Source organism: Triturus cristatus, chromosome 7 (genome assembly GCF_964204655.1).
Source record: "Triturus cristatus chromosome 7, aTriCri1.1, whole genome shotgun sequence".
Lineage (NCBI taxonomy): Eukaryota > Metazoa > Chordata > Amphibia > Caudata > Salamandridae > Triturus > Triturus cristatus.
The window spans coordinates 1611504311-1611530955 of NC_140590.1; the positions used below are offsets into that span (position 1 = coordinate 1611504311).

Here is a 26645-nt window from a genome sequence, read left to right on the forward strand (position 1 = left end):
CAAAGGTGCCAGTTCCTCAGACGCTGGAGAGCCGCTACAAATATGTCTCAATGACGTGTCCATACACGTTTTGTTCCAGTAGTGCTCACAGTCGAGTAACGAATTGAGAAACAACAAATCTGGGAATCTTAAGAGTGACTGGTTTTGACCTTCTTTGTGGACGTTACTGATATAAGAGAGGCTCTGCGTCTTACTGAATAACACGTCATAGGACTCTGCGTCTGACTGAATAACACGTCAGAGGGCGTCATAACATTTAAGACGAACCTCAACTGGAAGTTCCGGTAGGCGCAGCAGTGATGCCGTGGTTTTGCAAATCAGGCTCGTCGTCAGTCACTTTTTGAACGTGTTTGGACCTCTTGAGACACGCTTTCATATGTCTGTTTTCGGTATGTAGTACTGATGCAGTGTCTGTTCAGACCAATACAGATTTCCACTTAAAAGAGAGCGAGCGAGGATTGTACACCCAGCCCAGCGGTCACAGCCCCAGAGTATGCAGGTACAGCGGCGCTTCAATAATACCCGCAGGTTACCGCTTCTGGAGAGTAGCAGTGGATCCAGGGGCCCTAATGTCTCTGGGAGGATAGTGGTATAGCAAGGCTGACGCTGGCACCGCTGCTTTAAGAAATCCCATAATGTATCCCGTCATTTCCCATCAGTGACAGTTATGGCAGTTCATATTTTTTACGGCTCCTGTAGCAACAACAGTGAGCTCAGCCTTTAAGGGTATGTTTTCGTTTAAACAATTTTTTTCCAAACACCATTTTGTCTGTGCCACTCAACATCTCTGGAATTGCTTTAAAACCAAAGAAAAATGCCAAACAGAAAAATATTTCTGTTCTCTCAAAAATACCTAGTTGTGACTAGTCCTTCATGTGGGAAAAGGTTTCTACAGGACCGAACAGCCTATGCTTTATATGCCTGCCGGTTTCCCATCTTCCTAACAAGTGCAAACATTGCCTAACCTTCTTAACAAAGACCTTGAAAGTCGGGGAGATGGTCATGCTGCCTGGCCTAGAGGGAAATATTTGGAACAGTGTTAGAGGCCTAGGTGGGTGAGGAGAAGAGACTCCTTATGCCTCAGCTGGGCCTGGTCCCACAGTTTGACATTGAAGCAAAGATCATCTCCTCTAAAAGTGTGATCAAAATGGCTGAAGAAGTTAAAAGCCCAGGCGCGTTCTAGAATCCTTAGATTCTGAATATTCAGGAATCGACTCGTCCACCAAGGAGCTTATGCCACCAGAGGTGGCAGTATCAAACTCTTCTCTTGGATCCAATCTGTGCCTCTGGCTACTGTGCCACTGATTCATCGTACGTCACCTCCTGCTAACCCCCTAAGTGTAACCCCTCATTCTACATCGCATTACAACATTAAGACTGGGGCAACCCCAGCTCCTAGAATATAGGCAATCATAAATAAAGAGGTGTACACCTATTCTCCCAAGATGCAGTTGAGCTAGAAACTAGTCTCAGCAGAGAGAAAAGTATATGGTACTTCTGATGTCTCTATGACAACGGCGGGTGCAGTGGCTCCATTGGCAAGCTATGAGTGCTTGCCATGGGATTCCCCACAGCAGTTTGTTGAAAACCTGCCTTGAGACATACAAGCAGACTGTGAAGAATCCATAATGAAGGTCTGATGGCCTCGAACCAGATCATCATATCTGCAGTGGATTCAGCAGATCTGGCTGCCCACAGATATTGTCATGTCTTACCAGGAGGAGATAGTCCTAGGTGCATCTTGGAGGTTTGAAGCTAGAAGCCCTAAAGCATATTCTGAATTTGCCATTTTCAGGAAGCACGTTAGACAGCTAAAACTCTGATGGTGAAATGCATCTCAAGAATACAGAAGTCAAAACAGTGAAAGCAGTAGGGTGATAGAAAAGAGGGAAGGGACCAGGAAGCACCAGTATAATTCTCAAGAGAAGCGCAACTACTAAGAGAGAGAGGGTTCAAACACCTCAGTGGTTGCATTTTCAGCCTCAACAACAACAGATTCCAACAGAGAGAGAGGAGACCATCTTCAGCTGCAGGGAATCTCAGGCTGGGGAAAACACTGACTCCTCTCTTCTGTCTTTGACCTCGCTAGTAGGGGGAAGCACCTCAAACAATCTTCCAGAGTGGCAGCTTATCACAGAATACAGATGGGTGTTGGGAGTTGTACAAAGCGGCTACTCACTCAGATTCAAGTCAGTTCCACCAGCAACTCCACCAAAGAAATACTCTCACTACCACCAAGACAAATGCATTGTGGAGTTGCCATCCTCTTAACGGAACAAGCCATGGAAAAGGTTTCAACTTCCCAAGAAGCAGGGGATATATATTGTTGTCACTTTGTGGTTTGCAACAAAAGTCAAAATAAGAATTTAGACATTTGCTGGATTTAAAAACGGCAAACAAATGGATAAGCTCTGCCCTAAAATCCATTGAAGGGACTTTATCTGCCAATATAGACGCCCTGCATGCTTATTTCCACTTACCAATATACCGGAACTCCTGCATGCTTATTTCCATATACCTTAATCTCAGGAGTATGGAAAATTCCTGAGGTTCAAGGGAGGAAACAATCATATACAGCATAAGATCGTTCCTGTTGGACTCAAATTGGAACCCAGGACTTTTTTGATTTACAAGGCAGCAGTACTCACTCACCTGAGAAGGAACATATATTAGTTTACCCATACCTCCACAACTGACTTTTAAACAACAGGCCCCAAAGTATTGCCATCTGGCATCAACATTCTCCATAAATTAGACCTTCATGTTACACGCTTCAATCCACATCCACTCCAATTTAGTAAATTATGTAGGCACATACTCAAAAGCCAGGAGTATTTCCTTCATAGGAGATATTCACCTCTGTCTAAAGTCTCACACACTGCAGAAACCCCACACAATCTTTGGCATGCCAATTCTCATGGGTTCCGTGACTCATGACATTATGCATACTCCTAGTACTTCACATCTGCAGGAGACCTCTGTCTCACTGCCCAGAGACCAATAAAGCCAGCACTCCAGCAACTGGGAAGACAAACTGACTCTTTTTCAGGCAGCAATCTAGTCCCTCCGAAAGGGGTGCCAAGCTAAGAGCATGCTGTCAAACATCTTGTTTCACAGGGGCATCCCAAAACAAATGGTCATTGAGGCTTCCCTAGTTGAATGGAGATCACCTTTAAGTCCGGGGTATGTTGTCTCAGAAGAAGTTGACATACCATGTAAGCTTCCTGGAGCTCAGAGCTGCCCTCCTACCCCTCAAGTCCTTTCTGCTATCATCAAACACAATCTCGCTTTTAGGCCACACCGACAATAAGACCCCAATGTATTATCTGAACAAACAGGGAGGTACGAGGCACAAGCAATCTGCCAGAAATGTGCGAATAACAGCCATTCACCTCCCAAGTGTATAAAATGCTCACGTCGACACCCTCAAAATGGCATACTTTCAAGAGGGTAAGCAGACGTGGTGCCGCATCTATTTTTCCGACTGACATTTCGCTGCTTGCACTACAGCACCTAATTAAACAGCGCTGCATTTGAAGGTGACAAAATACCTGTGGGAAGTGGAGCGAGGAAACGTGGTGGGGTTGGCTGCAGTGGGTTGGAGGGGGAAAGCCCCCAGTTTATGAAGTAAATAAAAAACAACAAACATCGGTGTTCATAGTGTGTTGGTGTTTGCCGAGGCAGTAAAATGTCCGCATATCTTCCTAGAGAATCAGGAGTGGGTTTTAAACAACAAAATATAAACAAAAACTTCTGCAAATGGAGATCTCCATGAATCAACCTCTCACAGACACAAACAACATAAAATGCAGAAACCTCACCTCCAGATATTACCAACTGAGACCAATAGGGAATGCCCGTTTGATCGATTGGTGAGGCCTCTCCCCATTACTCTCCCTTGATCATCAAATTAGCACTTCAACGCCTGGAATGTCCTCAGTCGCTAATACTGCTCTGCTGAGAAATATGCAGATAGCAGTCATTTACAAAACACCTCCTGGAAGTCAGTTCTTCACACCTTCACAAGGCGTTGTTGCCTAGTGAGTGTAGGTCAGGCTTCATTGCGGAGCCTGCTTGCATATACATTTTTTAGTTTCTTTTCCCCCCTTTCAGTGGGGATGTGCATTCCATTATATTCAGTGCTGTTACTATTGATGAAGATACCTTGAAGAAGGAAAAGTTACTGACCTGTAAACTACGTCTTCTCCAGAGGAATCTTCATTAAAGTCCTATGCAACCCACTCTCCTCAGCGTAAGAAAAAGAACAAGGCCATGGGTACTGTTGTACTAGGATCCTTTGTTAACTGTCTCTGACAGGGCATAATAAGACACTGGAGATATTGGAATTCCTAAAGGAAAAGCACTTTTATAGGCTGTGGACCTTACTGTCTATATGATCGCTTTTTTCCTTCTTTAAAAAAAAAAAAAATTAGTGAGAGGGATTTTTCTGGTCGATATTCAGAAAGCAGTGCCCATATTTTCTAAAATTGATTTGATCTCGACAGGCCATTGGCTTTGCTTAGACATTTTGCTATTGCTATGCAGCATCAGAAAACATTTTTTTTAAAAGAAAGGAAACCGAGTAATGATGTGAAAGCGTGCATGAGTGAGTTTGCATCATGATGCTGCTGGTGGCCACATCATTCAGTATGCGGGTGCATTTGTGATGATGTACATGCATTACAACGTATGCCTGCGCATATGGAATGCTTGCATTATTTATTTATTTATTTATTTAAATTTAGTGTTCCAAGGTGGAGGACGCCACCTGGAGTAGAAATTTAAAAACATTATTTTTTCCTTGTACAAAAGCGTTTTTTGAAAACTGAGTTGGCTGGTAAAAAAATAATTCCACCGCCTGTTTTATTAAATGTTCCAGAATCCTTCCAATCTTTGAAGCAAAGGAGCTTAAATTATAAGGAAACATTGTTAATTCTAGTAACTCCTGTATGGTTAGGTTTTTCAGGCTCCTCATTCACACGTACTACACTACTTCCTTAAAATGATATACTTTACAGATCAAAAGCTATAAATGAGGACAGGGGAGTGGGAGCAGGAATTCCAGGCATCTATGCTTGGTATTTGAACGTGCTTAAGTGCTAGGCCGTCTGATGACTAAAGGCAGGAGTTTCTATGGTGACTAACCTTTAGGGGAATATTTATGGGGATTTGGCTCAGGGTAGCGCAGCAAGTCACCTTGTTGCTCTGCCCTTCGTCAAAGTGAAAGGGAAGGAATGCGTTGTATCTATGGCTTACGGCGATTCCCTCACTTTTCATTCTGCGCTGGCACCATTTTGACAGCCTAGTGCCAACAGAGGCCCCCTTTTACTGTGGTGCAAGGGTTCCTGCGTTGCATGCAGGATTGTTTTGTGCAGGAAGGGGCACTTTCCTGCACTAAAACAATCATGGGAGGCTTTTTCATCTATGTCTGCTGCAGAAAACAAGGATGAATAAAGTTATGTTTGAGGCAGATGAGCTGCAGATTACACACTTTTGCATAGATTGCCATCTGGTGTTGGGCCCGGATGTTTACAGTTTGTTTTTCCTCTTGGAAAGTCTTTGGAAGTCACGAGGTCGGTGACTCCTCCCTTGGTTCGTATTGCGCATGGGCTTCGGCTCCATCCTCAGATTGTTTTTTTCCGCCATCGGGCTTGGATGTAATACTTTGCGCTCCGGTTCCGAACATTTCCAGTTCGACGATCGAAGCGGAATCCTCGCTCATCGCGGTATTGTTCAGATCCAGATCTCCTCAATCACCTTTTCTTCGACACATCTTCGATTCCAGTCGTCGACGGCGGCCTTCGGGCCTATCCAAGCTCCGGTCCCGGCTGATGGAAAGAACTCCATTCAAGAAGTGCCCTCGATGTGGGTCCAAATTCCCCCACACCGATCTTCATGAGGTGTGCAACCTCTGCCTCTCCCCTGAACACGAGGCTCGTGACTGTCCCGCCTGCAAGTCTTTTAGATCAAAAAAGACTATTCGAGATCGAAGGGCCAGACGAAACATGGCGCACTCCTTGACCTCCGTTCCAGTCGACATCTTCGGGGACGACGTCGAAGCTCCGGGACAGCAGCACACCGAAGAGGTCCTTATGAAGAAGGACACAGATACGGCGAAATCTATGGGAGCCCTGCAGTCACACCCTCCTAGGCGCTCCTTTCGCCGCTCTTCCTTTCGGGGTACAGCCAGAGGCTACTCCTCAGATAGCGCGTCCACTTCCTACAAATCCCCTGCTCAATCCACCTTCACAAGGGGTTATCAAAGAGGCGGCTATAGAGGCAATAACAATAAAGGCAGAGGCAAAACAAATACCGCCCGCTCTGCCACACCGCCTACCCAATGACTTCCCCCTGCTCCCTCCAGACCATCCCACTCCGGTCGGGGGCAGGCTACAACATTTCCTTCACGTCTGGGAGACCATCACCTCAGACAAATGGGTGACCCAAATTATTTGTTCAGGGTACTGCCTAGAATTGACATCTACCCCCCCCAAACATTCCACCCAGGCAACGCCCAATGTCACAAGAACATTCCACGTTACTAAAACAGGAGGTAATCTCCCTCCTACAAAAACATGCCATAGAACAAGTCCCGCCAGTCAACAAAATTTAGGGGTCTACTCCCTATATTTTCTGATACCAAAAAGAGACGAGACTCTACGACCTATTTGAGATCTCTGGCCTCTAAACACATACATACATTCGGACCATTTTCACATGGTAACACTTCAGCAGGTACTTCCGCTCCTCTCCCAGAACGACTTTGTCACCACATTGGACTTGAAAGACGCATACTTTCACATTCTGGTACACCATGCTCACAGAAAGTACCTCAGATTTGTAGTGGACGGGCAACACTACCAGTTCAAGGTGCTCCCATTCGGGGTCACAACAGCACCAAGGGTATTCACCAAGTGCCTAGCGGTAGTGGCGGCACACCTCAGAAGACAGCACATTCATGTCTTCCCATATTTGGACGACTGGCTAATAAAAGCCACGTCCTACAACCAATGTGTACATCACACCGCCACTACCATCCAACTACTTCACCAGCTAGGTTTCACGGTGAACCACCAAAAGTCCCAGCTAATACCATCCCACACAAAGCAATACCTCGGTGCCACATAGACACCTCAAAAGCCATAGCCTACCCCAATCCTGCCAGGATTGCAAGCATTCAGGCTTTGCGTCAAAGATTCATACCTCAACACTCTCTCCCAGCAAGAGTGTTTATGCAACTAATAGGGATGATGGCCTCTTGCATTTTCATAGTGCCTCATGCAATACTCCAGATGCGTCCACTCCAAGAGTGCTTAGCGCGCCAATGGAACCAGGCTCAGGGGCAACTGACAGATCTGGTGTTGGTAGACGGTCGCACCCATCGCTCTCTGCAGTGGTGGAACACCACAAATCTTTCCAGAGGTCGACCGTTCCTGGACCCGGTTCCACAAATAATCCTAACAACAGACGCATCGCTCTCCGGCTGGGGAGCTCATCTACTACACCTCACAGTGCAGGGCACATGGACGCCACAACAAAAGTTACTCCACATCAACCATCTGGAGTTACTGGCAATCTTTCTAGCCCTCAAATCCTTTCAGACACAGATTTTAGGCAAGGCAGTCCTTATTCGCACAGACAACATGACGGACATGTACTACATTCAAATAGAAGGAGGCACACACTCTCCACAGCTCTCTCAACTAGCACAGAGCATATGGAGATGGGCAATTCCACACAAAATCTTTCTCCTAGCCCAACATGTCCCTGGAGTCCAAAACACCATGGCAGATCTGCTCAGCAGACAGACGCAGCAGATCCACGAGTGGGAACTTCACCTGCAGTTTCTTCACCCGTTCTTTCAGATGTGGGGGCATTCACACATAGACCTCTTCGCCTCCCACGAAAACAAAAAATGCCCAAGCTTCGCCGCCAGATACCCACACCCATTGTCCAAAGGCAATGCGATATGGATGAACTGGTCAGGCAAATTTGCGTACGCCTTTCCACCTCTTCCACTAATTCCATTAGTGGTGCGAAAGCTACAACAGCACTCCCTCACACTGATTCTAGTGGCTCCAACATGGGCCAGACAACCGTGGTACACCACGCTGCTGGAACTCTCGGTAGTGCCACACCAAAAGTTACACCTCTCACCATGCCTCCTAACCCAGAACCATGGAGAGATCAGACACCCAGACCCAGCTCAGCTCAACCTTGCGATCTGTCTCCTGAGATCCTAGAATTCGGATACCTTAACCTTCCCCCCGACTGTATGAACGTCATCAGAGAAGCTAGACGCCCTACTACTAGAGCCTGCTATGCTGCAAAGTGGAAAAGATTTGTTGTTTATTGCCATAACAACACAATCAACCCTCTAGACGCATCTATACAGCACATCATATGCTACTTACTCCCATCTACAAAGGTGTAACCTAGCATATACATCCATTCGGCTACACCTCGCAGCAATTGCCGCTTACCTACAAAACAGACAGCACCTATCACTTTTCAGAGTGCCTGCCATTAAAGCCTTCTTGGAAGGCCTCAAACGAATAATTCCCCCCAGAGTACCACCCTCACCTGTGTGGAACTTAAATATAGTTCTCACAAGGCCAATGGGACCGCCTTTTGAACCTTTGCATAAATGTGAACTGCAATTTCTCACATGGAAAACAGCTTTCCTTGTATTCATCACTTCCCTTAGAAGGGTCAGTGAGATACAAGCACTTACTATACAAGAACCTTTTCTCCAAATGCACCCGAACAAGATTGTCCTCCGTACCAACCCAAAATTCCTACCCAAAGTCATTTCCCCCTTTCATCTAAACCAATCGGTAGAATTACCTGTTTTTTTCTCGCAACCTCAAACTGTTGCAGAAAGGGCTCTACACACACTGGATGTTAAAAGGGCCTTACTTTACTATATCCAGAGAACACAACCTTTCAGAAAGACAAAACAACTGTTTGTCTCTTTCTCTCCACCACATAAAGGCAACCCCATCTCTAAATCAGGGATAGCTAGGTGGATTGTAAAATGCATACAGATTTGCTACCACAAGGCAAAACGCACACTATCTGTTCCCCCTAAAGCCCACTCTACACGAAAGATAGGGGCTTCTATGGCTTTTCTAGGGAACATCCCATTAGATGATATCTGCAAAGCAGCTACATGGTCAACACCGCACACTTTCACTAAACATTACTGTGTAGATGTGCAAACCAAGCAACAAGCTAGTGTGGGTCAGGCTGTACTAAAAACACTTTTTCAAACCACTGCAACAGATACCGGTGGTCTCCGCTAGGGTTGGGAACTACTATATAGTCTATGCAAAAGTGTGTAATCTGCAGCTCATATGCCTCGAACGGAATATGCTACTTACCAGTATGCATCTGTTCTTGGCATGTAGAGCTGCAGATCTACACACGCCTCCCCGGCTACCTGTATCTGTTCCAGTCTATCTTATTTAGATACAACACACATGGGTTTCTTCACTGTTATTACTACGCTCCATCTTTCCCTGTTGGCGAAAAACAATCTGAGGATGGAGCCAAAGCCCATGCGCAATACGAACCAAGGGAGGAGTCACCGACCTCGTGACTTCCAAAGACTTTCCAAGAGGAAAAACAAACTGCAAACATCCGGGCCCAACACCAGATGGCGATCTATGCAAAAGTGTGTATATCTGCAGCTCTACATGCCAAGAACAGATGCATACTGGTAAGTAGCATATTCCCTCTCCTCATTGTGCTTTCCCTGGGGAGGCGTAAGGTTTTGGTGCATCCCCAGGTTTACATGTTCTTGCAAATCTGGGGATGGGTCAAAATCCATGGGTGTTGCGTTGAAACACCCACCGCAACACCTCCCTAGGAATGCAGTGATTTGTGCTGCCTTGCCTGACTCCATATCTATAAGGCCATTCAAAACCCCAGAAAGTGGCTTTGCATGGCCTAATAAATATGATTTGGGGGTTTGCGCTGCCGTTACGTCACAAAAAGTGACACCTCTGTGGCGTAAGGGCCTCGTAAATATGCCCCTTAGTTTCTAGGATCCTTCATGGGTTTCTGGTATGACCTTGTATTCTGTGGAGATCGGACTTTGAACTTAAATGGAATGTGCTTATTTCTTTGCTTTTCAGGTTATTTCTTAATGGTAGTGACTTTTTTGCCTTGTTTATGCTGATGACACTATTTATATTACAACTCTCTCTTTATTATCTCCTGTTTGTGTATAGGGCCTACAGATCTCAGTATGAAAGCTGTAGTCTCCAACACTGCCCCTTCAAACAACAGCAGCACCCGAGGAATAACCACAGCTCAGCTGAGTCCCACAGAAATCAGCGCTGTACGACAACTGATTGCTGGCTATCGGGAATCAGCCGCCTTTCTTCTTCGTTCTGCAGATGAACTGGAAAACCTCATATTGCAGCAAAATTGACTAATGGTCTCTGTTTGACTCCTCTTGCAGAAGACCCTGTGGAGCATGGCTCCCCTCAGGACCTGTCGTCCAACCATCGACTAGCTCGTACATTCTATTTTAAAGGTGGATTTGGACGGTGCTGATTCTTCACCGCTGAAGTATCTGAGACTTTGAGCATGAGGTCAGATTTTGGATCTTAGCTCGACTCTTCTAGCGGTTAGAAACCCTGGATTTGCAGCACTGAGATATCTCGAACTGCTTAGGCACACTGCAGTCTGAGAGCCTCCAGACGCGCCTTTGTGTGATTGGGGCTGCGGATGTATTTAGAATGATCCTTGTGGTCCCATCCCCAGATAATCACCTTCCAAGTCTTAGCTAGGCAGAATCACATATTTATTGAGGGTAAAATCTCCCTTTGTAATTTATTTTTTTCTGAAAATGGATTTTTTTTGCATTTGTACAGAATATATGTTTCTCTCACACGAAAATGTTAACATTCCATATCACTTCAAACGTGGGGCCGAGGTCCAAGAGAAGGTGCACGGAATGGGCCTCACCATTCCATTTTGGTTCAGCCTGGATTAAAACTGCTGTTTCAGAGAACCACTTTAGAAATGAACAATGAGAAGCCTTGTCTTTTGAAGGTGTGTACTCTATGATCTAGTGCTCCACTCAAACATTACCCATACCACCCTAAGAAACCTCAGTCTGGATTTCTGCAGTAGTACTTTAGTGATCTATCATATGTCATTCACCGTCACTCTTCATCGTTGAGAGCAGAAACACAGAAGAGTGACATGCCATAATGCCCCGTCCCAACCCATCAGCCTGAACCAAACAGAAACCTATCCAAATCTGCACACTCCCACTAATCTTCTGTACTGAAGGATTTGAAACCAATACAACGGACTGGAACTAGTGATGGAGAAAGGCCAACTGACTTCCATAGGATATAACTTTAACACCTCTTTCGGACAGGATATAGCCAACCATACTCAGGTGGAAAATACCTTGGACTTCCTTCTCGAATCTGTCTAGTTCCCTCACACTGAACACCTACATAGCAGACAGCAACTTATCCACTTTTTAAAAATACCCCTACTTCTTGAAAACATTTCAAAGAGACAGAAGGCTTACATTTTCTGCCAGACACTTATTGCAGGTGTCAAATTATCCAAGGCTTCTGGGAACCCTCAGAGACAGATCATGCTGCTTATAAGTTGGATCTGCTGCGGGATAATTGTAAGAGGAATTTAGACATTTCAGTGAAGCCCGAACATATTTTAATTGGTTCTGTCCAGTTACCTCCCTGTAAGTTCTTTAAGGCTGGAGCAAGTATCTCGCATCTCATTACAGGAAATTTACCAAATCAGATAAAAAGTGTACTGCTAGGCATTGAACTAAGTTTTGTTTAGCTAAAATTACATTTGAATGTTTACTATGAGTTCAGGCATTTCATTTCCATCTCAGAATGTACTTGAAGTAATAGTACTCACAACCAACAAAAATATCAGAAACACTGTCAGCATTGGGAACCATGCCTGTCCCATTTCTCACCTACAACAATCTTTAGCGCTCTCCTTTTAAAATGTCGAACATAATGAAGCCATCGGTCTGAACAGACCAATAAGGGGCCACCTCCACTAAAAGAACAGTAAATACCAAAATGCATTTCAGAAAGCCAGATAGTACTGAAGTGTTTGCTTTAGTCTTAATGGGACCGGTTCTACCAAAATCTCTATCTGTCTTTTTAGAATACTCGGAACTAAACCATCCACGTCATTCCCTACATGGAAAATCAGAATACAAACCATTTTCATCTCCTGCATCAAATGATCAGGACAAACAGTTTCCCCTCTCCATTTCATTGCCGAGTCCTTGAACCTGATGTGCCCCTTCATTAGGCCAGTTAGAAGAACTCCACCCCAACTATCCAGTCAGGAACAACTTTTTTGCCTGGTCTTAATTAATCCACTCCATATTTAACAGGCCATCTACGTGCAACCAGTTCTTGTTTCTCTTGAAAAGGTGATTCAGGTACAGTTTCCCCATCGACCTCAACAGCAAATCAGAAGCAAACTGTTACCTCCTTCCTCTGTACCTTTCAACCATTATCCTTAATGGCCATATCAAACGTATATCATCTACATCTCATCAGTCACATAGGACTAAATCATCTTAATATACTTTTACAAATTAAACAGAGAAAACCGACCCAGACAATGTTCATTCAACAAATGGTTTAGATATTGCACATTACATTGTAATACCTACAGGAGGGCCCTCAAAACCACACAAACCCAACTTTCTTCAACTAATAAAGCAGAACTATTCCAAGTTCTTTTCAGCATATCAGTGAAAGTTAGCACAACCCCATTAAAAAGGCTAACCAAGAGTCCGCTTTATCTCAGCAGCCAATCTGACATCACAGCCACATCTTGTATGTAATGGTTGGTCAGATATAAAACAACCATCTCAATCTTGACTGACAACCAGAGCCAACTCATACTTGAATCCTTCAACTTACCTATAAATTCCATCTGCATCAGTATAAAAGCCAGGCAGAAGCAAATCACGTGACCATTTCTTCAGCAGGTAAGAACTCTGCTTTTCTCTTTAATAGACTAATTAGGACAGCACCGTGACACCTCACTACATTGTGTTGTGCCATTAACTCTTCAACAGTAATCCAATGACTGAACAACTGGGCCTAAAACAGCCCAGTCTTCATACAAACTGTACAAACCAAACTGTCTTTTCAAAGACACCATTTTGAACTGGAACTGATTAGTCCCCACCAAAAGTCTGGAAAGAACTAAACACTTTCAATTTAATTTGAACTGGCCAATGTGAACCAAACCATTTAAATCAGATTTTAGAGAAGTAATAAAACTTCATGACTCAAAAGAAAATCATCAGAAGCAGACCAACAACCCACAATCTTCATCAAGTCCTATTTAACTCAATATTCATTCTCTCCTGCAACAAGCTATCAGAGATACACCAGTTTTCCACCCATTTGTCAGACATAAATACATCAGTCCTGTGTCACGCTGAGAGGTCATTTCAAATCAGACTGCTCTGCCTTGTTACAAAAGGCCAGTAAACAGTGGCAAGCCATTTTTGTCTCGCTTGCAAAACCACCTGCCCCCTTCAAGATTTGATTAGGACCAAACAAACTGCCTTCCTGTAGGAAGCTTATGCAAACTGAACACCAGGCTCCCTGCAACCAGTCTATCCAAACCAGATCAATTTTATAATGCTTCAGCAGGTCTGGAATTGGGACCAACACACTGCCTCCCAGAAAGACTTCTCTTCAAACCAATCCACCCGTCTCGTTCTAGAGGTCTCTTGAAACCAAACACCTGTCTCAATACAACCGGCCAGTGATCAGGACCAACTCACTTCCCAGCTGCCTCCCCGTTCGTACTCTCTCCATACGAAATGAGTCTCTCTTCAGCAAACTACCTAGCTTTCAACACGTTGTCTGTCTAAACTAAACATCACTTTTATCTGTAGCATTCAGCAGGCCAAAGGTCACACCAAAATTCAACAAATGCCTTTTCTCAAAAGCTCTATTGGAAGCAAAATACATTTATTTCTCTTCAGTCAAAATCAACAGACCAAACCAAATCATCTCTGTGCATTCAACAAGATGATGGAAAAAAGCAAACCACGCCTGTATTCCTTATTGAGGAGTACAGAAAACAACAATCCATACTCTTTAACGGGAAAACCAGAACAGACTTGTTTCTATTTCTTTCATCAGTCCTTTTGAAACCAGTCTCTCCTTGTCATTTCAAGAGGCTAATGAGAAGCCCCTATCTTGGCTTCTCTTTTAAAGGACAATCTATTAAAACTAAACCACTTTCGTTTCCCTCCCCATTCAAACCAAATGACTGGTCCCCCATCAAAAGGTTAGTGATCATAGACAAACCTTATCCGTCACCCATATTAGGGTGTACAATAATCAAACAATCCAAAACCTTATAATGTGATGTCAAATCTCAAAATTGGATATTTGTTGAACTGACAAATTAAATTGTCCAGTACTTTCTCTATAGTACTTAAGTGCTCAGATAAAGATTCTGTTTACAGTTTTTGCAAATTCATTAGCTTTGCCAAAATGCTACCAACGTGTTTTGCAAGAATATCTCTCCATCAGGGAAAACTAAAGATGTCTGTATGTGATATTTACTATTTTAATCAAAGAACCAGAATCGTTTCTGTGCCTATAATTCCTTTATTAAATTCAGTCATGTTGCAGGGTATTTACTCTGATGTAAATTTCCTGAATGATGCCGAAACACTGATGAAGGAAGGAATTCTCTTGAAATATTTCTTGGTGTCATGTTGTCAAGGCTAGTTAATGGCAAAGACTGTTGAAAGAAACAATACGTACATGCAGTACACTGGGATGGACAATTAATGGACATTAATTCATTTCTTCAACTGGCTTAACTTGAGATTTGACATGACATGGAAGGGGATATGGCAGTAATATAGACCAAATTGGTTTTGGTGGGAGGAGTGTTTTGTTGCTTGTTTCTACAATGTAAACTCTTACCTGACAAACTAGAAAAAAAGTCTTCTTACCTTTCCTTTCAACAGACATTTTAGAATCATACATTCCTTTTACTGCTTGAAAGAGCCCTTCTGCCTTTGCTTTCCTTCCTTAACAGGCCAATGAAAAACTCCTGATGACCCATTTCAATTTACATTTAACAAGTCAGTAGTAAACCGTCACAATACCTTTCTATTCTCAGCAGGGGTAATGACTTTTGCTGTTTATTCAAAGTATAGTAAGAGTCTCTCTTTGAGTAAAGCCAGTCTTGAAGCCCAACTAAATTATGCTTTGTGGTACGATTCACTGTTCAGACTGGGGAAAACATTGAAGTGAAAATGCAGAACTTTTAAAGAGCATGCAGCCTCAAGATGAAGTGTGGAAGAATAGGATGCCTATTATATGCATTTCTGTTCCATAAAAATGTAAATATACCCATGTACATTTGTAACAAATACTTGGATAGTTGACAACGTAAGGAAATGGGACATGCTACTATTGTACCAACACTTCCTCACATTAGGGGTGGATACAATATGAGCCATATTTGGATAGGTTGCAAAAACTGTTCACAAAGCTTTGGTGTGGGCTGATTATGTACCAAGTTCACAATTTATGGAGAGGCAATAGTTCTCCGCTTTGTGCAATATCTAAACCTGCTGCTAACACAGACGATAGCTGAAACCTCAAGAGAAGATAATAACCAAACCAACGCTAGGGAATCTATATTATTCAGCAAAGTAACACGGGATAAGTGTGTTGCCCTTGTTTCCCGGAAGGGTTGTCTATTACTCTCCCGTTGGTGGTTGCTTTGGGTAATATTGTGTGACCAGTTAAAAAGTCTGCTTGTCAATCTCTCTGGTTACTCCTCTTATTAAAATGTGTGATCCAGTAGCTTTCAGGAGGACAGATGAAGACCTTTACACAGCTAGTTGTCCCCATGGGTGTCCTACAAAGTGGGTTGACTTGTTAGTTAGTTTATTCTGTGCTTACATTTTACCAGACTCCTCCCACTGGTGAGGGTTCACAGGAAAATATGGGCAGGCCTCAGGAGCTGTACGATTTGTGTGAAATGCTGGAGAGGGCAACATCAAAGGTTTATGGATCAACTCTGGATTCTGAGGAGAAAAGGTAGATACCCTTTTGGACACCACTGCGAAGCACAGAAGGCCTCGAGAAGGAATAGTGATGAAGGCAGGAATCCTACCCTCAGCAACTCTTAGAAGGAGAAATGTTCCACTTGGGCGGCATTGAGAAGAGGGGGTCAGCGTAGTGCCAGCAATAGGTGAACACAACATTGAGGGTGAGCACTTTGTGGCAATATAGAGAGAAGTTTCCTTGTAGGACTTTTTCTTCCCGCACCATGGGTCATGGCCCCTGGTGAAGTTTTTGCCCTTGCAGTTGTGAAGCAGTTTGTACTTAGAATTTCCTTATTGCAGTCTTTCTGTTTTAAATCAAGGAACAGATGTGCATTCAGATGTCTTCAGTACGAGTTGCCCAAATTTATATTAATGTGTATTCCACATGATGTTTGTATATGTCTTCGTACCATGACATGTGAAGGCTATACGTAAACAAAAGTATGTCTGGTCTTGGTGTTGCTGGGCTACATTGGTCTGGCCTGACTGTTCCATAATCCAGAGATGGATAAAAAAGGAAAAACGGGTCTTGGGAGGTCCATACATGTTCTTTTTCAGTTGTGAAATATTTACTCCACATGTGGTGTTTCCACTTGTCTGTGGTTGTCCTTTAGAACTTATGCAAACTCTTGCAGGCAGATATTCCATGTTCAAGAACAGTAAACATTCAGCCTTACAACCTCATGAGGTTTAAGCAGGGGCAGTTGCCTCCTTTCTTTCCTCACTTCCACCTCTTGCATTCCAACCATCTCCCTCTCCGCTCCTCCAAACAATAATGCTGCTTGTGAACCTGCTGGTAAGGGTCCACCATCAAGCAAACCTTTTCTTGAGCTTCTTTAATGCTTTACACACGTGACAGCCTTGATGTAGCAGCTGTGTTTTTGTTTATTCCTGGTTGACTTCATTTCAAATAATTGGTGCTCATGTAGATTCAATGTCTGGTTCAAAATCTCACCAAGAGTGCTTATCCCGATTAAGAAGCTACATTCATCCTTTGAAAAGCGTCCGCCAAGATTATGGTACTGCAATAGCATATCATAGGATTCATGATGGGAAACCTCCCTAAATGGGATGTTTTCCAACAAAGGGTCCCCTTTGCACCCTGGACCTTGAGAGTGGAGCTTTGGGAGTGGATTTATTGCTTCACTAGGGACCCGTCAGTGAGAGACCTGGTACCCCATTCCTGGAAGGCTACACAACCCCATATGTTCCTGCACTCTGACCAAGCCCCTCTTCGAGGGGAGAGAGGAGATTGTGTTAATGGCCATACTGCATTATAGGAATGTACCTTCTCGCTCTTTTCCCCTTTCCACCTCCACAGCACTCAACCCTAAACTAGTCACTACTTTCTGCTTCTAAGCGTCAACAACTATGAAGCGCAGCTTTTCACACTGCCACTTCCCCATACTGCCGCACCTCTTCCGGTCCCGCTGCCAAACATATGATATACACTGAATAGAGAGCACTTGTCCCATGTATTGAAGTAGAGAGAAGTTACGAGCTATTGCTCCATCTCTCTCAGCACAGGGTGGAGATTGAGCATGACAGACTGCTCACTTTGGCCTTCGGCAGCACTTAAATTCTGTATGTAGAGAACAACTTTTCTTCCCAACTGGCGGCATAGCTCAAAAGAGAACAACATTTGTGGTCACTGCTTGCCATAAGCATGGGCAATTTTACACCGCATTATAGTTCCTCCAACACTTTCTGGCATGCTATATTTGTAAATCTTATTGAACTTGGGGTGCCATTGTTAACAGCTGGGTTCACAACTTGAATGCTGCACCACATATGCAGCATGGCACAAAGCATTGCATCCATGTACTTAACATGTAAAAGACCTGCATGCTCAGTGCAAAATTGAGCAGCACCACTTATGCAACTCTTAGTAATTCCAAGCCAAAATGTCACTGTTGTGAACAGACTTTGGGCCAGATTTACTAACATTTTGCTTCATGATTGCACCACTTTTGTGCTTCATCCATGACACAAAATGCTCGTAAATATTTAAAAAACCATGCAAGGGCCGATTTGCGCCACCATGAGTGGCTTTGTAAAAAAAAAAAAAAAAAAAGTAACACAATACAGCTGCTTGCTCTTCATTACGTTACATTGCATTGTGGGAGGTATTCCATGGATGGAACACAGGTGTTCCCGTGTATCCACCCATGGGTTTCATGCAATCCCAGATTTACAAAGGTTTGTAAACCTGGGACTACGTGAAATCGATCCGCCTCCCAGAGGATGTCGTAATGTTTTTGTCGTTATTTCCTCTTTCTATGTGTGCTGCAATCTGCAGCACACATCGAAGGAGGAAAATGCCTCGAGATAATGTTTTTGTGCAGGAAGGTACCTCTTACTACACAAAAACAATTCTCCTTGTAACGCAGGCACACTGGGGCAGGGGTGCCTGCATTGGCTGTAGGCTGTACGAAGGGTGCCAGCACTGTGAGAGAGCAGAAGGCGCCATATCTTAGTAGATATAGCACATTTCTGCTCTCTACCTTTCACACAATGTAGCGCAGCAAGTTGCCTTGAAACACTGTGTTGCTTGAAAGGTTAGTAAATTTGGCCCTTAGTTTAGCCAGAAGACGATACACCAGCTACTGGAGTGCTTTTGATTTCTGGGCTGTTTCTCTAGTCTTGTGTTGAACATTCATGAGCACTTTAGCACGTGGGGCAGATTTATTATTTTATTAGCAACCAAAGTTGCTATTCTGCTTTGCGCAAGGGGACAAAAGCAGCACAAACTCATATTTATTAAAGCTGGTCTGCTGCTGCTCATTCTCTACACTGGTTGTGTGTGCAATCTGTAGCATACGATTTGTTCTGGAAGCATGTCCTTTCAGTACAGGCCAAGACACATAAAATATTATGCACATTGGATATATCTGTACAGTGTTTTGACACATAGCCCTCTCTGACTATCCTAGGAAATCAGGTTTTGTACAAAAACTGGGTAAAAGTCCACAAAAGTAGCGTCCCCTTGACACAGAGTGGCGCAAAGCCCTATTGGCGCTGAAAATGGGAGCTTTTCCAATGCAAAATATCTTTTGCGCTGGAAAGTAAATATTTTGTAAGAGATTGTGATGCTTTGCTTCACTTTGTGCCCGGGCAACCCCTTAGTAAATCTGTCCTTTGGAGTGATGAAGGCTGTTCTAGCCTTGTTCGAATCAGAAAATTCACTGTGGTAAAGGCCAGAAATGGAGATAACAGATACAAAATCCGCAATTGACAAGTAAGTCAATCTGCTTTCTCAAATGATTATTTTTAGTGAAAGAGAGTATGGATATTATAAGGAGAAGCACCAGATTTAACAGCAGCTTGAATTTGTGAAATATAAGAAATTAAAACCCATAGTCACCTGAAAAATCCAGTGTTCCCGTGCACTCCATGCTAAAGCCTTACCAGGGCCTAGCCAACAGTTGATATTCAAATTTACTTCCTCCTAACCTCAGAAATCAAAATGGCCTTTCTCCCCTGGTGGGCTGCCAGATTTTCCATTGTTTTATTCTGAAAATGCTGCTTTGACCTCAAAGGCCAGAACGTCCTTTGATTTGTAATTTTTTTGTACAACTTTTTAAAATGCTGCATGGTATTTCACCAGAACACAAACTGAAGGCCGTCCAGTGTCTAATTTTTTATATCATTTAGTGGTGCTTTGGTAAATCGTTGGACTTTGTTGGGTTTTTTTTAGCTGAAAGCCCGAGTCCCCCTCCTCTCGCTACCTAAAGACCAATGTGAATCTTTGTATTTCTCCTGATCTTGGACTCAGTGAAAGTGTGCTGTTTACATGTACAGAACCCTGGTTCCTCTGTGGTCTGGAAGCCCAGCCTTTGAAGAGGAAGGGGCCCTCATGAATCTTCTCTGCTTTACTAAGTCGCACACTGTCCCCTCCTGCATTGCTCACTTCGCCATATCTCTCACTCAGGCTGCCCGCAGCGCCCTCTGTTACCTCCCATCATCACACAGTACCTCTCTCTTTACTCTGGTAAGTTCAGAAGATGCTGCTGTGAATCAATATGAATCTGCAGTGGAAAATCTGTCCTCAGCTTTCAACAACTGAGCTTTCTGGATTGAAGTAAACACATGGTGACTGTTGTGGTTTTTAATGCTTGCTTATTGATAAAGTCGTCAGTTCTTTGCTGCTAGAACGGATATTTTGAATATTTTCATTGTAAGGAGGGCCAATCTGCAGACCCTCTGTCCAGGTGACAGTTACTTTATTACATGAAGTCAAGGCAAAACCCTCAAGGCAGAGTCTTTCAACAGGCTTAAGAGCAGAGGTTGGAGCCATAATGAATGCGCTGTGCTCACAACGAACCTGAGAATATTTGGTTTCTTGCGGGCATAAAATGAGATGAAGCAGGTAATGTATGAGGACACTGGCTTTTGGGGAAGATTTCCAAAGCATATGGCACTTAATACGACTTCAAAAGACAGTAACTTTACTTCACTGATACTTCTCAGTCTTTAATTCCCTACTGCTAAGTGCGAGTCTTTTAAGCAGACGAGGACTTCCTCTTCAATGCTTTATCTATGAAAATTAATATTTATTGTGTTATATACGGTGGATTTTTAAAGTAAATGTGGCTTAATATTTTAATTCTTAGAATGTGTGTCAATATTATATGTGATGCAACGTGGAATGATTAGCACAGGCCCCTATCACTTAACAACAGACCAGTGAGCTCTTCTCTCCATGGTATTACTTGCTAAAATGCACTGATTTCATAATATGTGGAATCCTTTTTTCCTTTTAATCTGTATATCATATAAGACTGAATCTACTAAATAAAGAACACACTGTACAACTGAGTCCCCAGTTCCTCTATTTGCAGAGATTGTCTCATACAAATGATTGGCAATGAATACTTTCTTTTTTTCAGCTCCAGTGCAGATGAACCTATGAGAATCTCGGGCAAGTACCTGAGAACAGACACTAGCTTTAATAAATAAGCATAACGGTACCCCGCTAGCGACAGCACGTTCCACGCACACAGTAGGCAGCCATGATACCTTTTCTCCCAGCATTCCATAGACTAGAACCTACTTCTCTTTCTCACAGTGATCACCCAACTTGAAACCCTCGCGGTCTGCCTTTTTCCTGTTTTCCTTTGCTTCAATGCTCTGGTTCCAAACCATTCCTGTAGTGTCACAAAGAGTTTGCTGCAGTAGACCCCAACTCTTATTGCATTTGCAGCCTGATAAGCAACCATTCAGTGCTTGGAATATGCAGCCTTTGTATTGACATGTCTCAAGAACTGTCAGTCTCTAATGCATAGGCTGCCTGATTCTCCAGAGCTAGATCTTTTATAGATTTACATAGCTGAATTATCATCTTCTGTATTGAAATCCCTGGCACACTGAAGTAATACCACTGTTAAATAAATGCATTTGTGCATATTAAAAAATTGAGTACTAGGAGTAGCCTATCCACCTCATTAGGCCTCCACTTCTCAGATTTCTACCTGCACTCCTGCTGACCTCAAGATGACTGTCACAGTTGTGCCTCTCTCAGTTTTATCCCTAAGAGCTTTCTGCAGCTGTCAAAATGTTTCTTCTACCAACTGCCACACTGTTTCGTCTTCAGTTTTGTATATTTCTCATTACTGTAATCTTCACTTTTGCCAAAGACTTAACTTGGATCTGTGTGTGAGAGGAACCCTTTCACTCTGAGATTGGATCTTCCCTGCAGGCTATCTAGTACCTCAATGCTGACATCTAGCATTGTGATGCCCTCAATAGCACTAGTCGTAAAGCAAAACAGCACTAGCATCGCTTTGTTGGTCTTCTTCGACTGCCATTTCACAATATGAATCCTGCCCATCATTGTTTGTTTCAAATGCTCTATTCACTTCACTTTGGTTGTCGGACTTAGAGTAATCGCTGTTTTAGTGCCAGATCTATGTACAATTTATTGATAAATTGTTCAAAAGTCTTTTCTCCTTGTGTGAACGACAAATTATTATTGCGGCATTGTGCTGATGTTAAAGCTGAAATTAAGAAGTCTTTAAATAACAGCAGAGTCAGTCATGGGAAATCTCCAGTATCATTTATTCTGCTCCCACTGCAGCAGTGGAGTCTCTGAGCGTTCTCACAGATAGTCTGCTTAAACTTACAAATTACTCAGCTTATATACATTTATAGTCACATAAGAAATAGTGAAAAACATTGATCTCAACCAAAAAATTATAAAACACTAAGATCCTTGAGAATTGCAGCTGCAGCCAGAAGTTTTCAGACAGCTAGTCATTTATCATTAACAACAGTTGATTGGTTTACTTCCTTTCTCACAAAATCTGGTTATACTTTAAACAAACCATTATTCACTGACCTTGACAACACAATGTGGAGCGTGTAGTATTCAGAACTAATCTTATGAGAACATCTGTGCAGCGTCAGCCTATCCAGTATTGGGGTAGCTTTCATAGATTCACATGCCTGAATCATTCCCTGTCATCGAGATGGGAGTCCCACGGTAAAATATTCAATCAGTGCCTTAAATCCTTAATAGGCTATAATGGCCCTAGGCCATCTAATCAGTAGCCTATCCATATCCTTTAAAGCAAGCATTAAAAATGCAATAGGTCTCGCCTCTGAATACGTTAAAATCATTTGCTTTGCTAATGGTATTGTATAGCAAAGCAAATGGCTTTAACTTAATAAAATGTGAGACCTATTGCATTTTCAATGCTTGTTTCCATGTTGCCTGGGAGTGTCCGGTCTTGAAGCCCTTTTGGGAGGAGGTGAGTCACACACTATCTGATGTCTTAACTCACCCCTGTAATTGACGCCCCGTACTGCACTGTTAAGGTTGATGGAGGAGGTGGGAGGCCTGAGGGCAGAGCGTGCCTTCCTGGGGAAGAGCGTGCCTTCCTGGGGACGGCATGTTTGTTTGCTAAGCAGGATGTGGCCCGTGTCTGGAAGCAAAAACAACAGCTGACTGTGACTGGTGTGCAGGAGTAGACTGGTGCACCAGGAGAAGCCGATTTTTTTAGGCCCGTGGTTGCCCGCAGAAGCATGACCGGAAATATGGGAAATGGTGGGACTATTATGGCATATCCATATGATGAAGTGCTGTTACATAATCTTGGTGTTGGAGCTGGGTACTCAGCCATATCTGTATGTAAATCAAACATCGTACTGTGCTATGCCATGGTTTGCAAAAAAAAAAAAAAAAAAGAAGGGCACTTCAGTGTCTCGATTGGTGGGTCAATACTTTCCTATATCAATGCAGTCCTCCTCCTTTGTTTAAGCTACCTTTTCGAGTTAGAGAATATCCAAGCCAACAGAACCTTTTTTGTGGACCAATTAGAATCATATATCCTGTGAATTCCATTAAAACTAAAAATACTTTTTATAACTGTTCTAAGTAGCAAGAAGCAAGGTGTCGGTGTGGAATGATTTAATTTTTGGTGTACCATAGAAAATAGACAATGCTCTTAATTAAATAGTGGAAGGTTTTTGGTCATCTGCGACCGCCGTACTTCTAGGGAGGAATTTTTAAGACAAAATGGGCTGAGATCTTAACGGAGCAAGCAAGTGGGAAATGAGAAATCAGTTCTGCGCCTTGCACACATTTCGTAATAAGCTTGCACGCTGTCTGTCCAAGCATTTTATCTCAAGAAATACTAATGACTAAGCCTGTTTCTGCTACTGAAGTCAACAAGGAAGTTAACTGCAGGGCCAAAGCGAAAGTGATCGCGGGGAAAAAATGCTACCGCCGGCCACAGCTTGCAGTGCATGTGCACGAGTGGTGCGCGCGCAGCAGTCGCCATATGGCGCCTATGCTCAAGCGCCGCCCGCGCACATGCACTGCAAGCTGTGGCCAGCGGTAGCGTTTTTTGAAGCTCTTACTTAAAGTCTCGCCAGACCAGCGCAAGCGCTGGGTCAGGCGAGACCTAAAAAAAGACCAAATGTTGGCATACAGCCAATCAGCTGCTGGCACCCTCTAGAACACTTGCAGCAGAGGCCAGTTCTCCTCAGATTTTCACCGCACGTCGTGTGGAAGGGAGTCTCCTAGAGTGCTAATCAGTTTTTAGGTCTCGCCTAACGAACGCACGGCATGCACTGCTTCGCCTTGGCGAGACTCTATTGTCGTGGGTTTGGTGCGCAAAGGGAGACGAAACATGTGCGCGCCCGGACAGGCGATGTGCATGTGTACGCTCCCTTCACGCTTTCACTTTCCTAGTGCACGTGCACGTGCCCGGACAACACTGAGCGCGGCGCCCGCTTCAGGGACACCGCGCTTGTTTTAAGCAGTGCGGCAGTCACCCCTAATCAACAAGAACTGCCGTGCCTTTCTTTTCCGCCCCCTTTCCTGTTGTCCGTGATCCCGCCCCCCTCTCACTGTCCGCTGTCTCGCAGCTTGTTTAACACGCAATGCACACTGACTCGAGCCCCCTTAAATACATCAAAACCACTGATGTAATAAAACGCCATTTTTGCCTAGGAAATTGTGCCACAATACCCAGTGGGCAGCGCCAACATGTACGTCAAGTGAGCACGCCACCAACACAGAACAAAACCACCTCCTTTTGCCTCCCGCGATCGATTATGTGGCACTGTCTGACAGCTCCTCCCTGTTGCTAAGGCGACCGGGAAGCCGAAGCAACGTGACACCAAGCGGTCCTCACCAACAATCGGTGAGTAATCCAAAACTGAGCGCGACCCACCCACAAGTCCACTCCCGCAGGACCACCAGGAAGAAAGGCGTCCGTTCCCCCTGACTGGCTGGCACGCCTGATACTGCCATCGCACTCCCAGCGAGTCCACTCACGCGGGACCACACATACTGGGCAACAAGAGAAAATAAAACAGCCCAGTGGAAGTCAAACGGGCATGCCCAGCAATATCCTGACCCCCTGGAGTCTGAGTCCGCAATAGCAGGACCTCCGCCCCCACATACCTGCAATCTCGATCACACAGCACTCGGAGCAGTGCGGAAACAAACAAGCATTTGCAATGTAATAGATCTCACATTTGCGAGATTTTGGCTTTTTACATTGTAAATGACAATGCCTTTTATTTATGTGTTTGAAAAACCTGCAATAATAAAAGGCATTGTCATTTACAATACCAATAGGTCAAAGTTACGAAAATGCGAGACCTATTCCATTGCAAATGCTTGTTTCTTCTACTCAGCAAATTCTAAATATCATGTCAGACAAGAAAGGCCTTTTCCGCCCTTGTAAGACCTGTGGGAGGAAAAGAGTACATGTGGATGATCCACACAAAAAATGTATTTATTGCCTACATCCCAGGCATGAGGTGAAAGACTGTAAAATCTGTTGCACCTTCTCTAACAAGACCCTCAAGGACATAGAGGGAAGATTGTTATTGTGGCTCCAAACCACAAAACAGCAGTCTTGTTCTTCTGATGAAGAAGAAGACAGAGCTTCAACATCCCACAAGAGGGCTAGATCTCAGGACAGATCCTCAGGTGAGGGGAAGAAACATTTTAAGACTTTCCAGGAAAGGGCTTCAAGTAAGGAGAAGGCTGCCAAACATTCTTCTGAACCGGAGTTATCTGTGCCCTCTACACCTGTTAGTAAGGCTAGAGATCGCCCTAGAGCTTCATCTTCTGATCCTGTAAGTAAAAAATCCCTGAAGAAGCCATCGTCGACGACCATCTCTCTTTCTCGTCGACGACAATTTGTGTGACATCGTCAACGCCATCGTCGACAGCTACAGTTACGACGACGGCGATCTAGTCTCCTATTCTCTCTACAAGAGTCTTCATCTGGACGAAAGCTCCATCGTCATCGAAGACTGTCGACGCTCCATCGTCATCGAAGACTGTCGACGCCCCTCCCTTGACTACCATTCCGTCGATGAAGACACCGTCGACGACATAAACACTGTCGACAATAAAGGCACTGTCCACGACAAAGGCGGCATTGTCGACGACGACAGCGTCGATGGCGGAATTTCCCTTGCCTATGATTTCTGCACCGTCGGTGTCCCTGTCGACGAGGATTACTCAGGTTACCAGAATAACAAAGACATTTTTACACCCGTCTATGCAGGATAATAGCAAGGTGTCACCTTTGCTTCCATCACATTTGTCGGAAGGGTATGTTGAGGAAGAGGCTGAGGATGATTATGATAAGAGCCTCTATGGGATAGCTCACAGTCCATCTGAGCTCCATGTGAAGTGCCAGGAGGATGTTGAGGATGACGACTATCAGGGCGAGGCGCATTATTACCAGCAGGGATTTATGGCTCCACAAGATAGCTATCAGTTTGACTTCCGTCAAGAACCGCACCCCAGGGATATGGCCCACCTACCGCCTTCATTAATCGAGGACCTTCAAGCCATGTTGGCGGATTATACGCAAAGGTTCCCTCCTCAACAAAATCAATCTGTAAACCAAGTTCCTCAGGCGGAAGAATCTACAGATACACCAGGCCCTCTGTTACCAAGCACACCTGGGATTATACCAGGCTCGGGGACAATCGACCCAGGAGCACAAAACACTTCCTCCTCAGAAGTAGAGGTAGAGGAAGGTGAACTGCC

At 44.0% G+C, this 26645-nt stretch overlaps 1 protein-coding gene across 2 annotated transcripts in view; it reads left to right on the top strand.

The window, feature by feature from the left end:
• NOL4L (nucleolar protein 4 like) overlaps window positions 1-20934 on the top strand; it is a 463439-nt gene extending 442505 nt beyond the window's left edge. For both annotated transcript variants that reach the window (XM_085619487.1, XM_085619488.1), the window contains one exon: window positions 10236-20934. In XM_085619487.1, the coding sequence (XP_085475613.1) occupies window positions 10236-10438 (203 nt within the window). In that variant the 3' untranslated portion in view covers window positions 10439-20934. The remainder of the gene's footprint in view (window positions 1-10235) is intronic.
• The last annotated feature ends 5711 nt before the right edge of the window (window positions 20935-26645 follow it).